Consider the following 15490-nt stretch of genomic DNA (forward strand, 5'->3'; position numbering starts at 1 on the left):
AGGGAGGGAGGGAGGGAGGGAGGGAGGGAGGGAGGGAGGGAGGGAGGGAGGGAGGGAGGGAGGGAGGGAGGGAGGGAGGGAGGGAGGGAGGGAGGGAGGGAGGGAGGGAGGGAGGGAGGGAGGGAGGGAGGGAGGGAGGGAGGGAGGGAGGGAGGGAGGGAGGGAGGGAGGGAGGGAGGGAGGGTGCTACACCAATGCTAGAGAGGTTTGGGCCCAACGGGTCCACTTGGTCTAGTCTTACACTAAACATTGTGCCCTTTACCTTTATCTAAACACTCTGGATGGCTTGATGGTAATCATGTATACAGTGCCCTCCATAATATTTGGGACAAAGACCCATCATTTATTTATTTGCCTCCATACTCCACATTTTGAGATTTGTAATAGAAAAAGCACATTGTCAGATTTTAATAAAGGCCATCTTTGGGTTTAACCATGTAGAAATTACAGTAGTGTTTATACATAGTCCCCCCATTTCAGGGCACCATGATGTTTGGGACACAGCAATGTCATGTAATTCAAATAGTCATGTTAAGCATTTGTTGCATATCCTTTGCATTCTGTCTGCGATTCATGGACATCGCCAGTTGCTGGGTATCTTCTCTGGTGATGCTCTGCCAGGCCTGTATTGCAGCCATCTTTAGCTGACGCTTGTTTTGTTTTCAGCATATAAAAGACATGCTCAATTTGGTTCAGATTGGGTGATTGACCATTTTTTAGCTTTGAAAAACTCCTTTGTTGCTTTAGCAGTATGTTTGAGATCATTGTTTTGCATTAGAATGAACCTCCGGCCAATGAGTTTTGAGGCATTTGTTCGAACTTGAGCAGATAGGATGTCTCTATACACTTCAGAATTCATTATGCTACTACCATCAGCAGTTGGATCATCAATGAAGATAAGTGAGCCAGTACCTTCAGCAGCCATCCATGCCCAGACCATAACACCCCCACCACCGTGTTTCACAGATGAGGTGGTATGCTTTGGATCTTGGGCAGTTCCTTCTCTCCTCCTTACTTTGCTCTTGCCATCACTCTGATATGTTAATCTTCGTCTCATCTGTTCACAAGACCCTTTTCCAGAAATGTGGTTGCTCTTTTAAGTACTTCTTGGCAAACTGTAAACTGACCATCCTATTTTTGCAGCAAACCAGTGGTTTGCATCTTGAGTGTAGCCTCTATTTCTGTTCATGAAGTCTTCTGCGGACAGTGGTCATTGACAAAACCACACTTAAATCCTCAAGAGTGTTTCTGATCTGTCGGACAGGAGTTTAGGGATTTTTCTTTATGATAGAGAGAATTATTTTGTCATCAGCTGTGGAGGTCTTCCTTGGCCTGCCAGTACCTTTGCGATTAGTAAGCTCACCAGTGCTCTCTTTCTTCTTAATGATGTTCCAAACAGTTGATTTTGGTATGCCTAAGGTTTGGCTGATGTCTCTAACAGTTTTATTCTTGTTTCTCATTCTCTAAATGGCTTCTTTGACTTTCATTGGCACAACTTTGGTCCTCATGTAGATCAACAGTAATAATTGTTTCTAAAGATGATGGAAAGACTGGAAGAAAGACTAAGTGCTGAGAGCTCTCTTATTCCTGCATTAAGGAGGCAATTAAACACACCCGTGAAGCCATGTGTCCCAAACATTATGGTGCCCTGAAATGGGGGGACTGTGTATAAACACAGCTGTAATTTCTATATGGTGAAACCAAAATTGGCCTTTAATAAAAGGGGAGGGGAGGGGGGAAAGGAGGGGGAGGGGGAAGGTGGTGGGGGGGGGGAGGGGGGGAGGGAGGTGGAAGGAGGGGGGAGGGGGAAGGAGGGGGAGGGGAAGGAGGGGGGAGGGGAAGGAGGGGGGAGGGGAAGGAGGGGGGAGGAAGAAGGAGGGGGAGGGGGAAGGAAGGAGGGGAGGGGGAAGGAAGGAGGGGGAGGGGAGGAGGAAGGAGGGGAGGGGGAAGGAGGGGGAGCGGGGGAAGGAGGTGGGGTGGGGGAAGGAGGGGGAGGGGGGTGGGGAGGGGGGTAGGGAGGGGGGGGGAGGTAGTGGGGGGAAGGTAGTGGGTGCTGCACCAATGCAGGAGAAGTTGGGCCCAACGGGTCCACTTGTGACATAATATTCAACAGCATTGATCCACAATAGGTATTTGTAGGCAGCAGTATGGAACACTGTGATGCTCCTTTACACTGTAGACGACAAATACCATATTTTGCTTTTGTGTCAAAATCTAAAATAAGTGCAATGCAGACCTTGCTGTGCTGCATAGGCACCCGGTGCTACGACAGGAGTCATGAAACCACCCATTGGGACCAGGCCAGCGGTGTTATACGCACCTACAGGAGAAGCAACACAGGCAGATTAGTGAACCATTGACAGTACGTTTGCTGCATCGTCTTCCATTCTCTCTTATTTCTGACATTAAAGAGCTAAGTAACCAGAGAATTACATTAGTAATTACACAATTCATTATGTTATTTGCGCTTATACAAATACACAATCGTTGTAACGAGAAGATTCCCAGAGTAGATAAAATAATTGAATCTTTGAATTAAATGTCTTTTGAAAGAACAATAAATACAAAGTTGTTATTAATAACCAGAAATCTGACTTTTGCCCCTTAAAGGCACTCTACACCCACGCTACATCAATGGGGTCTGTGTGGAAAGGGTACCCGCTTTCAGGTTCCTGGGTACGCACATAGCAGAGGATCTTACCTGGTCTACCAACACCATCACCACAGTAAAGAAGGCACAGCAGAGACTCCACTTCCTGAGGATCCTCAGGAAAACCAACCTGCAGGAGAAGCTCATGATGTCCTTCTATCGCTGCTCCATCGAGAGTGTGCTGGCATACTGTATAACCACATGGTATGCCAGCTGCTCAGAGAAGGACAGGAAGGCCCTTCAGAGGGTCATCACAACGGCCCAGAAGATCATCGGCTGCTCACTGCCCTCCCTGGAGCACCTGTTCAGCCTACGCTGCCTCAGTAGAGCAGGCAAAATAATAAAAGATCCATCCCACCCCGGCCACCGTCTGTTTGTTCATCTGCCCTCTGGTCGACGTTTCAGGTCGATCAAATCCCGAACAAACAGACTTAAGAACAGTTTTTACCCCAGGGCCATACGACAACTGAACACTACCTTTGCACTAGGCAACACCGTTAAAAAATCTTGTACTTAATATAATTGTATTTATTTGTTTTTGCATTTATTGCATATATGTTTGTACGCACCGTCAGGATTGGCTATTTTTTAATTTCGTTGTACTCGTTGCAATGACAATAAATGAATATTATTATTATTATTATTATTATTATTTAAAACAGTTAGAATGAACAGAATTATAATAGTGGGATCACGCACTTATTTAGCCATTTTCTCCATAGCTGGATGATTTAAGTATCACTTACCCACCTGAGAATCAATTAATTATGTTATTTGCAAAAACACATTCGGCAAATTGAGCAAATTCCCAGAGTAGAGATGAAATAACTTGGGCATGAAATTCTGTGTGATATTCCAGGGACATAGAATTTAATGGGTCCCAGATTTTTCTTAATTAAATTGAATTGAAAGATACAGCATGGAAACAGGCCCTTCAGCCCACCGAGTCCACACTGACCATCGATCACCTATTCACACTAGTTCTGTTATCCCACTTTCTCATTCACTAGGGGCAATTTATTGAGGTCAATTAACCTATAAACCTACACATCCCTTTGGGTTTTGGGCGGAAACCGGAGCACCCGGAGGAAACCCACGCAGCCACAGGGAAAATGTACAAACTCCACACAGACAGCACCCGAGGTCAGAATTAAACACGGGTCTCTGGTGTTGTGAGGCAGCAACCCTACTGCTGCCCACAGTGGAAGTTACGCAGTAGAAACAAAGAACTGCAGATACAGGTTTACACAAGTGCTGGTGTAACTCTGCAGGTCAGGCAGCATCTGTGGAGAACATGGATAGGTGACGTTTCAGGTCGGGATCCTATTTCAGACTGGAATACATACACAGTTCCTCCACACTGTGGTATCGATAGAGGGGGGGGGGTGAATGTTCAGAATGGTGAACACACTACCAATCAAGTGGGCTGCTTTATCCTGGGCATCAACATTCAAAAACATTACTTGAGCTGCATTAATCCACAAATCATAGAAATTAAGCAGGTTTAACATGCGATATTTGACAGCTGTCTGCCTGAAGAATGGTCCCGACCCAAAACACTTCCTATCCAGACCTTCCCTGATGCTGCCTGGCACAGCGAATTCCTCCAGAGCTGTGTTTTGGAGGAACTCAGTAAATGGTACTTGCACATAACATTAGTCAAGATGCATGCATTCTCTGTGCCACGACTCCACTACTGCAGTCGATGCAAAAAGTTCTGGAAAAATGTATATAAAAATCTTACTTGGTGCGATAGTTGCATGTGGTTGGCAGGGAGGTATAGGGTATGGAACAGGCTTGTGAGGATTATATGTTGCTGGAGCCTAGACAAGAGGAACATTCAGAAACATATTCACTTATCTATATACTAAAACTCTCGTTTGTTATCTGGTTTGTGACTGAACTTCAGCCAAAACGGTACATGATAGCCCGACAATTTTAAGCCCACCTTACTCACCATTGTCACTTTAGTGATAATGCAAGTAGTTTTATTGAAATCGGTCTTATATTTTTTAAGTTATTCACATTTTAAAGTTTAAAAGAAGGGGAGGGGGAGGGGGGAGTGGGGGAGAAGGGAGAGGGGGTTGAGGAGAGAGGGGAGGGGGGAGAACAGGGTGCTGTACCAATGCAGGAGAGGTTTGGGCCCAACGGGTCCACTTGGTCTAGTTTTTTACTAAAAATTACAATATTTCCATTCACAATATTTTTGTATAACATTATACAGGATTAAGAGTAAAATATTTTAAAAATTCAAAAATCATTCAAAGTATGCATTCTAGCTTGACGGTGATCAACAGGAAAACATCACTAATTGACAACTACAATTCTTCGCCTGATTGAACTGGGACACGCCAGTATTTCAGCACTGGTACTCACTGGTTTGGAGGGTCCGAGGATGCAGGTTGCTATTCCTCGGCTAATAATGCATCCTTCTTCATTTTCTTTCTTCACGGAAAGAGCCTGATTAAATAAGATCACATTCAACCATTCAGCTATCAAATTTGTACCTGACCAACACACAATTTAATTTATGGATACAAAGTGCTGGTGTAACTCAGTGAATTAGGCAGCATCTCTGGAGAAAAAGGAAATCTATCCGTGTTCTCCGGAGAAGCTGCCTGACCCGCTAAGTTACTCCAGCACTTTGTGTCTATCTTTGGCCTAAAAACAATTTCATTTTACTTACTTATACAAGGAATGTCAGGAAGGTGGGATGTTTTTAAAAGTGTGTTGATGGGAGTCCAGGACATGCACATTCCTGTTAGAGTGAGGGGCAAGGCAGGTAACCGTAAGGAAGGCAAGATGACCAGGGAAATAGCTCTGGTCAAGAGTAAGGAGGCATGGGGTAGGTATAAGCAGCTGGGACCAAGTCTATCCCGGGAGGAGTTTCGGGAACTAAGGAGCAAGCTAAAAAAGGAAATCAGGAGAGCAAAAAGGGACAGGAGATAGTTCTGGCAGATAGCATTGATAATCCCAAGAGATTTTATAAGTACATAAAGGGAAAAAGGATAACCAGAGAGAGTGGAACCCCTCAGGAATCAAAGCGGTTAACTCTGTGAGGAGCCACAGGAGATGGGCATTTCTCCTCTGTTTTTTCTGTGGAGAAAGACAAGGGGACTGGGGAACTTCAAGCAGTTAATCCAAGTCTCTTGAGAGCAGTCAGTATTACGGTCGAAAAGGTGATAACGTTTCTGACGCATATGAAGGTAGTCAAATCTCCCGGGCCTGATCAGATGTATCCGAGGACACTGATGGAAGCTAGAGAGGAAAATGCCGATGCCCTGGCAGAGATTAATGAGTTGTCATTAAATAGAGCTCTAGGAGCTAGTGGAATCAAGGGATATGGGGAGAAGGCAGGCACGGGTTATTGATTGTGGATGATCAGCCATGATCACAATGAATGGCGGTGCTGGCTCTCAGGGCCGAATGGCCTCCTCCTGCACCTATTTTCTATGTTTCTATGTTTCTAAATACAGGCGAGATGCCGGAAGACTGGAGGGTGGCAAATGCTGTGCCTGTATTAATAAAGGGCTACAGGGAAAAGCCTGGGAACTACACGACAATGAGCCTAACATCTGTGTTCGGAAGGTGACTAGAGAGTATTCTGAGGGATAAGATATACATTCATTTAGATGGACTCTGGCTAATTAGGGTAGTCAGCATGGTTTTATACATGGAAGATCGTGCCATAAATGTGATTGAATTTTTTGATGATGTGACCAAAAAGGTTGATGAGGATAGAGTGTAGAGGTTGTATACATGGATTTCAGTAAGGCATTCAACAAGGTTCCACATGGTAGGCTGCTCTGGATGGTTAGAAAATTGGCTTCATGGAAGGAAGCAGAGGGTGATGGTGGAAGGTTGCCACTCGGACTGGAGGTCTATGACTAGTGGTGTGCCTCAGGGTTCGGTGCTGGGCCCACTGCTGATTGTCATCAATATCAATGATTTGGATGAGAACGTACATGGCATGATTAGCAAGTTTGAAGATAACACAAAAGTGGGTGGTATTGTAGATAGTAAAGATGGTTGTCAGAAATTGCAGCAGGACCTTGATCGGTTGGCCAGGTGGGCTGAGGAATGGTTAATGAAATTTAATAGAGAAATGTGAGGTGTTACATTTTGGGAAGTCCATCATGGGCAGGACTTACACAGTGAATGGTCAGGCTCTGGTGAGTGTTGTTGAACAGAGGGATCTAGAATTGCAGGTACATAGTTCCTTGAAAACTGCATCACAGGTAGATAGGGTGGCCTAAATGGCTATCGACACTGGCCTTCATCGGTCAGAGTATTGAATATAGAGTGTTGGGGGGGTCATGTTACAGTTGTATAAGACGTTGGTGAGGCCACATTTGGGTATTGTGTTCAGTTTTGGGCAACATTATTGCCACAAATAATCTTGATCAATGTATGACAAAGCAACATTTTGTACTTACTGCCAACAAACCATTTAACATGCTGGGTTTTCCTTTAGGGTACGGATTCCCTGGGATCATTCCACATGAAGATCTCATGGCAAGGGGAGCCTTGCAGCCTGCCTTCGAAGCCTGGTAGACAAAAAATTAAACCAAATCAGCAAAGCAATTCCGAATACAACTCTTGTTTTATATCCATTGTAAACTTTAAATCATTCCGTTTTCACTCGTCTAACAATCTATTGATATTTTAAAGGAGGACTGTTATCATCTTAATCCAAACATAAGAGTTTCAAAGTCAGGACACCAGTGCAGTTTTATAGAACTTTGGTTCGGATGCGTGTACAGTACTGCCTGCAGCAATGCGCCAACATGCCACACTTACCAAATGATTTTAATGACCTGCACAAACTACCCCTCAAGCCAAAGCCCTGCTCTGGGTTCCACTTTTCTCTCTTCCTCTTTCACTCCAAGCAATTGTTTTGCCCTCCCAACTCCAGTTACTAATGATGGCAAAAATATAACCTCCTTAGTCAGGCAACGATCCAATTATTGTATACCTCTATCCTTATCATTTTCATCACAATACTTCCATCTAACCTCCATTTTCAACAGAACATTCTTACAAATATTATACACTAATTTGGCTAGGCTACATTTGGAGTATTGTGTGCAATTCTGGTCGCCCCATTACAGGAAGGATGGAGTGGCGTGGGGAGGGTGCAGACCAGGTTTACCAGAATTATGTCTGGATTTGGGGTTATTAGCTACAGGGAGAGTTTGGACAGACTTGGATTGTTTCCTCTGGAACACCAGAGGTTGAGGGAGAAGTATATAAAATTATTAAAGTCAGAACCTTTCTGCCAGGGTGGAAATGTCAAGGACTTGAGGGTATAGTTTTAAGGTGAGAGGGGCAAAGTTTAAAGGAGATGTGCAGGCAGGTTTTTTTACACAGATGGGGGTGGGTGCCTGGAATGCACTGCAATGGGTGGTGGAGGCAGATACAATGGTGGTGCTTCAGAGACTTTTATATAGGCACATGGATATGCAGGGAATGGCGGGATATTTATCACGTACAGGCAGAGGAGATTAACATGGCATCATCTTCAACACGGACATTGTGGGCCGATGGGCCCGTTCCTGTGCTGTAATGTTCTGGGTAATTTAACAAAACCATCTGATTTTATTTCTTAACTGGACGCTTCCACATGCATTATCATTGAAATTATTATTTTATAAATACAGCGCTAAAAATGGACCTGCAAAACCAAAAAAGTTATCTCAGCAAGAGATGCATTACCTGATCTAGAATTCTTTTGCATCGTTTCTTTTCTGGCAAGTGTACCCGGAAAATGTCTTCAATCAGTCGATAATTATGAGAATCAATAATGTTCCTACAGATTAAAAAACTGTTGATCACGTTTCCTGTATGCACCGGAAAATGTCACCTTACACAGAAGAGTACAGCATCGGAACAGGCCCTTCGGCCCACAATGTCTGTGCCCATCATGATGCTAAGACCAACTCGTATCTGCCTGCCCATAATCCATATCCCACCATTCCCTGCATATCCGTGGCTATCCAAAAGTCTCTTAAACACCACTATTGTATCTGCCTTCACCACCACCCCCAGCAGCATGTTCCAAGCACCCCCTACCCTCTGTGTAAAAAATGTGCCTCCCATATCTCCTTTAAACTTTGTCCCTCGCGCATTAAAGCTATGCCCTCTAGTATTTGATATTTCCACACTGGGAAAAGGTTCTGACTGTCTACCCTATCTGTGCCTCTCTTCATTTTATACACCGCTATTAGGCCTTCCCACAACGAAGTAATAAACAATATTTTAATAGTAGGATACTATGAATTTTACACTTCTTGTAACATTGTTACAACATGCAATTAATATTACTCTACAAACATTGAAATAGAGGTCCTTGCTCGAATCCATAGCAGCGGAGATTTCACACACGGCTATTATCATTCACACTCACACCTGATTTCATGCCCAGCACAAAAAATAAATAGAAAGGAAGAGAGCTTGTACTTGTTTTCAGACATTTAATTTTTGCATTGTCCTTAAAGCACTCACTTTGAAAGGAAAAAATACACAAAGTGCTGGAGTGACTCAGTGGGACAGGCAGCATCTTGGAGAACATCTTATGGAGGTGTATAAAATCATGAGGGGAATAGACAGGGTGAATGCAGAGTCTTTTACCCAGAGTTGGGGAATCAACAACTAGAGGGCATAGGTTTAAGGTGAAAGGAGAAAGATTTAATAGGAGGCAACTTTTTCATTCAGCAGGTGGCGAATATACGGATCAAGCTGAGGTTGTCGAGTCAGATACTATATAACATTTAAAAGTCACTTTCACAGGTACATACATGGATAGGAACATGGATAGGATCATGGTTGGCATGGACGGGTTGGGCTGAAAGGACTGCTTCCGTGTTGACTCTATTACATGAATAGACAACGGTTCCGGATGGGACCAGTTGAAATGGGAGGTTAGTGGGAGGTTAGTGAGGAACGGATATAATCTGGCAAGTCCAAGATAGTGTTCAAAAGTATGAAGACACAAGGAACTGCAGATGCTTGTTTTAAAAAAAGTGCTGGAGTAACTCAGCGGATTAGTTACTCAGCGGAGCTTCTTCCCACAGGCCATCAGGGCTGTCAACTTTTATAACCCCAGAGACTAAATTTTTGTCGACACTTTTTGTGCTATGTTTAGTAACTTATTAACTTTATTTATATGCTGTAACTAATTCTTTTTGTGCACAACCCGCAGGCATTGCCACTTTCATTTCACTGCACATCGAGTATGTGTATGTGACAAATAAATTTGACTTGACTTGACTTGACTAGGCAACATCTCTGGGCAATATGGATAGATGCTGTTTTGGGTCGGGACCCTTCTTCAGAAGCACGGAACAGGGTTTCTGCTTATTCTAACTATGGGAGAAATAGTGAGATGGTTTTGAAGGATAAAAAGGATGGGGTAAATGTCATCCATGTACAGGTACAACAGGATGATTTGGAAATAATTCAGTTAGAAATGAAGAAATGAACACATCATAGCAAATATAATATAAGGTACATGTGATAACATAACTAAATCAAAAACATACTTACAAAGCTATTAGCTCTAAGGCAACAAGCTTATCTTTTGTGAAAGTGAGACAATGGAGAATATTTATTACTTTAGATACATGGATGGCGACCATTTTCTGAAAAACATAAAATAGTAGTTTTAAATTATTTAGTCAATTGGTATTATTGCTAACTCAATAAAACAAGACATCAACAATATTGATTCATATCTTTAACTCTGAACAAGCAAAACCATTCCAAGCAATTTTCCAGGAGAATAATCGAACAAACAACAGATGCCAGCCACATGAGATATTGGGACAGATGACCAAAAGCTTTGCAAAATGAGTTGGTTTTATGGAGGAAAGAGAAGGAGGGCAGCAATATTGAGGGAATGAATCCCAGAGGTAGGACATCAACACCACAACAGATTGGTTACATTTGGAGATGAAGATGTGGCTAGAATTAGACAAGTATAAATACCTCGGAGTTATAAAGATGGGGGAGTTTACAGGGACTCGTATGGAGGAGAAACCATTGTGTTTTAATAAAACAGGGTCAATGTAAATTTTTTATGTTTAGATTTACATTTATTATTGTTGTGTGTATCGAGATACAGTGAAAAGCTTTTGTTTGTTTGCTAGCCAATGCAATGATATATCTGAAAATGAATACAATCAAGCTAACCTCAAGAGCAATAGGCAGAGCGAAGAAAAAGAGTGCAGACAAAGTTGTCAGCAGTTCCAGAGACAGTCCAATGTCTGTAATGAGGCAGGTTGGACAATCCTAGCTACTGGGAGGACTGTTCAGTTGTCTGATATCAGAAGCTGTTCCCGAGTATACTTTCCTTTAATATCATGCAACAAAATAACATGGCATTAGATTAATACTTACATGCTGTAGGGCTTTAAGAGCCTTTAGTTGTGGTTCTGCCCAAGAAAAATACTTCAGCAGCTCAACAATCTGCAAGAAATTGATAAATTTTAACAAGAAAACTGAAAAAGCAAACAGGATATTTATTAATAAATTTGCAAGAACTTCAACATTCGATGCCAAAAAACACCAACAGCACATAAATTTGGTAATTTTAAGCAGCTTTTCATAATGCACTATTCTACAGCTTTCCTCGCATCAGTACATTATGCATTTGATCAAAAACTGTGGATTGATTTACAGAATAATCAAAGTTGAATAAAAAGATAAAGTGCCGGAGTAACTCAGTGGGTCAGGCAGCATCTCTGGAGAGCATGAATAGGTGACGTTTCCGGCCGGGACCCTTCTTCAGACTAGTTGTTTGTCTGAAAGAAGGACCACAATCACTCTGAAGTGTCCCGACCAGAAACGTCATCTATCCCGACCAGAAATGTTCTCTACAGATGCTGCCAGATCCACTGAGTTACTCCAGCACTGTGTCTTTTTTTTAAACCAGCATCTGCAATTCCTTGTATCTCTATAAGTTTGATTACACTGCATTTGGAGTATTGTGTGCAGTTCTGGTCGCCCCATTACAGGAATGATGTGGAAGCTTCGGAAAGGTTGCAGAGGTTTACCAGAATGTTGCCTGGATGAGAGTTTCAACCAAGGCAGAGGTGGATACACTTGGATTGTTTTCTCTGAAACATCAGAGGTTGAGGCGAGACTTGATAGAAGTGTATAAAATTATGAGAGACTTAGATGGGATAGACTGTCAGAACCTTTTTCCCAGGGTCGACATGTCCACCACGAGAGGGCAAAGGTGAGAGGGGAAAAGTTTAAAGGAGATGTGTGGGGCAAGTGTTTTTTACACTTGGGTGTTGGATGTGTGGGGCAAGTGTTTTTTACACTCGAGTGTGGTGGGGGCCTGGAACGCATTGCCATGGGTGGTGGTGGATGCAGATACAATAGCGGTGTTTAAGAGGCTTTTAGATGGGCGCAAGGAAGTGCAGGGAATGGAGGAAAATGGATTATGTTCAGGCAGATGAGATCAGTTTAATATGGCATCATGTTCAGTACAAACATTGTGGGTCAAAGGGCCTGTTATGTGCAGCACCGTAATATCACAACACTATAATGTCGCAAAAAAATTAAAACATGTATTATTCATCAGCAGTCAGTGATCAGTATCAGAAACAAAATCACATCAACATCAGTATTTTCAGTTCTAAGTCAGGGATAGGAAGAGATAAAGGGAAAAATGTATTTCTACATTTTTTCACATTGCAGTCTAGATCAGATTTTTAATATATCTATCAAAGTAGTTAGAACAAAAATTGTTCATTGCAATATCAGAAAAAAAAACACAAATTAGTGAAGATAAGAGAATCTTTGTTTGTTGACAATACCTGTTCACTTGAAAAATATCCGTGTACATATTCAATCGCCTTTATTTTTTGATCAGTCAGAACACCCTAAAAAAAAATTGTAGCTTCAACATTCAAAATCATGGAAAATAATAACAATGCTTATGGACTGTTTTAATGTAAATGAGGCATGCTGGAATGTAGGAAAATAACTGCAGATGCTGGTACAAATTGAAGGTATCACAAAATGCTGGAGGCATGCTGGAGTGATAAGGCATGCTGGAGTGATAAGGCATGCTGGAGTGATAAGCGACTGCTTTAAATCATGAGTATGAATAGTCTCATACAACATAAAACAGTACAGCACAAGCTCAATGGCCCATAATATCTGTGCTGAACATGATGCCAAGACCATCTTTTATCCACCTGCACATAAACCATATCCCTCCATTTTCATGTATCTATCCAAAAGACATAAACGCCACTATGGTATCTGCCTCCACCACCACCCCTGGCAGCGCCTCGGGACAACTTCTTTATCTTATGTTTTAATATAAAGAATACAGCGTGTCAATGGCTAGCATGCCTCCCTCAGAGGTTTCCCCTCTGCACTTGAGTGCATCTCATCCATTTGTTACTCCTCCTGCCCTCGCTCCCCTCTCCTCTCCCCCTGGGCAGAGCTTCTCTACTCCTCCCATTCCCCCTATCAGGCTCCACATATAGATGGTCATCCTTCACTATTCCCACTTCCTATTGTACTTGAGTTTGAACTGATTGTATTTATGCATGATATATTTGATCTTAGTTCTTAGTTTAGTGTCACGTGTAAAACTTTTGTTGCCTCCTAACCAATCAGTGGAAAAACTATACATTACAATCGAGCCATCCACTTGCATCCATTTTCTTTCCTGTACCTCGGTACACGTGACGATAATAAACCTAAACCTACGTCCGTGTTAAAATCAAATATCAGAGGGCGTAGCTTGTGAGTGGGGGATGTTTAAAGGAGATGTGCGGGGCAAGTTTTTTCACAAAGAGACTGATGAGTGACTGGAAAGCGCTGCCGGGGATGGTGGTGGAAGCAGATACGATAGTGGTTTTGAAGAGGCTTTTAGATAGGCACCAAGATATGCAGGCATATGGATCACGTGCAGGCAGAGAATACTTTAACTTGCCATCATGTTCAGAACAGACATTGGCATGACAACTGACAAATGGTTGGGGTGTGTGAGATCCATGGCATATTAGTGAGTTGAATGGCCCCGTAGCAGAAGCGGGGTTGGAAACTGGAAGTGTCCTGAGCTAATTCTGCTACCACCATCATCTACTGTACAAGTGAAGCCTCCCACTGATTGTCATCGGAAGCTTGCGCCCTTTTCAGGATGGACGATGACAGTGATGTAACATTTGGAACATAAACGATAGACATGAAAGAAGAAGTGAGCTGAATCCAAACTTGGCTTGGTGATAGGAGGTAGAGGATTTTAATGGAGGGTCGTTTGTGTGTCCGACGGCTTGCACCAGTGGTGTTTAGCTGGCATTGCTATCGCACATCAAGAAAGTTTTATTCTGTTTGCTTCAGTCTGAAGAAGGGCCCTGACCAAAATGTCACCTGACCATAGATAGACACAAAGTGCTGGAGTAACTCAGCGGATCAGACAGCAGCTCTGGAGAAAAGGAACAGGTGACGTTTCGGGTAAAGACCCTACATTAGACCTGTCTATCCCGCTGAGTTACTCCAGCTTTTGGTGTCCATCTTCGGCTTAAACAAACATCTGCAGTTCCTTCCTACACAAAGCTTTGTTCAGTTTGCTTCAGTCTGAAGAAGGATCCCGACCCGAAACATCACCTATGTTCTCCAGAGATGCTGCCTGACCAGCTGAGTCATTCCAGCACTTTGTGTCTTGTTGCGTAAACCAGCATCTGCAGTTCCTTGTGTCCACTGTGCAGAACATGCATCTCACTGTGTGCATGTGAGTGACAATAAATAGACCAACTGAATCACAAATGTTGGGATGTGTAGGAAGGATCTGCAGATACTGTCTTACACCATGGTGTGTGGGGCCGCTGCATGTTCCCCACACATGCTGCCCGGCCCACTGGGTCCCTTCAGCGTCCCTGTGCCTGTGTCCCTGTACCTGTGTGCCAGTCCCTGTGTGCCTGAGCCTGTCCCTGTGTGCCCGTGTCCCCCTGTCCCAGTCCCTGTGTGCCTGTCCCTGTGTCCCTATCCCTGTGTCCCTGTCCCTATGTCCGTGTCCCTATCCCTGTGCCTGTCCCCCTATGTCTGTCCCTGTGGGTCCGTGTCCCTGTCCCTGTGTGTCCCTGTGCCCCTGGTATTTATTCACAAAATGCTGGAGTAACTCAGCAGGTCAGGCAGCATCTCGGGAGAGAAGGAATGGGTGACGTTTCGGGTCGAGACCCTGTGTCCCTGTGTGTCCCTGTGTGTCCCTATGGCTGTGCCGGTCTGTGAGCGGCGGTCGGTCCTTTACCTTCCTGATCTCGTCCAGCACGATGGCGAACGACTTGTTGTCCATGGTGTCCCGGGGGGGCACCGAGCCAGGTCTTGTTCAAGGGTCGCACAAGGAGCAGCGGCGCTATTGCATGGCGCCGGCGGGGAGGGACCGAGGCCTGGACTATCGGGCAGCCGCTTCCTCCGCTCACCGAGCGGGACAGACGCCGAGGCCTCCGGCCGGCATCTGAAGCATGCGCAGTCGGCGCTGCCAGCATCGCCGGCACTCACACATGCGCAACGGGCGTGTCAGTGCCGGCTACCGAGCATGCGCAGACCGCCCTGCCGGGCCCGAGCATACGCACTGCCGCACCGGCCGGCGCTGGAGCATGCGCACTGTGCCGCCGCCGCTGCCCCCGCCTCGGGCGGCGGCGCTCGAGCGCGACCGTTGGTCCGCCTCCAACCGTCAGCCCAACGCGGGCCTCCGCCCCGCGTCGGCGGCTCGTGATGACGTCTGCCCCGCGGCCTGTCCAATCGCCGTCCACCGCCGGCCCGCCGGGGGCCTCCGCCCTGCATTGACCAACGATGATGACATCTCATACATCACCA

At 44.5% G+C, this 15490-nt stretch overlaps 1 protein-coding gene across 3 annotated transcripts in view; it reads right to left on the minus strand.

Annotated features, from left to right (window-relative positions):
• The window catches only part of proser1 (proline and serine rich 1), a 33562-nt gene extending 18432 nt beyond the window's left edge, over positions 1 to 15130 (minus strand). Inside the window, exons 1-9 of one of the 3 annotated variants that reach the window (XM_078402845.1) lie at positions 14922 to 15130; positions 12475 to 12540; positions 11048 to 11116; positions 10196 to 10290; positions 8366 to 8459; positions 7087 to 7197; positions 5027 to 5110; positions 4395 to 4473; positions 2237 to 2320 (exon numbers count right to left, since the gene is read on the minus strand). In XM_078402845.1, the coding sequence (XP_078258971.1) occupies positions 2237 to 2320; positions 4395 to 4473; positions 5027 to 5110; positions 7087 to 7197; positions 8366 to 8459; positions 10196 to 10290; positions 11048 to 11116; positions 12475 to 12540; positions 14922 to 14966 (727 nt within the window). In that variant the 5' untranslated portion in view covers positions 14967 to 15130. Of the gene's footprint in view, positions 1 to 2236; positions 2321 to 4394; positions 4474 to 5026; positions 5111 to 7086; positions 7198 to 8365; positions 8460 to 10195; positions 10291 to 11047; positions 11117 to 12474; positions 12541 to 14921 lie in introns of those variants that run through there. The other 2 variants (XM_078402846.1, XM_078402847.1) reach the window with 2 other exon arrangements.
• Between the last annotated feature and the right edge of the window lie 360 nt (positions 15131 to 15490).

Source organism: Rhinoraja longicauda, chromosome 7, assembly GCF_053455715.1.
Source record: "Rhinoraja longicauda isolate Sanriku21f chromosome 7, sRhiLon1.1, whole genome shotgun sequence".
Lineage (NCBI taxonomy): Eukaryota > Metazoa > Chordata > Chondrichthyes > Rajiformes > Arhynchobatidae > Rhinoraja > Rhinoraja longicauda.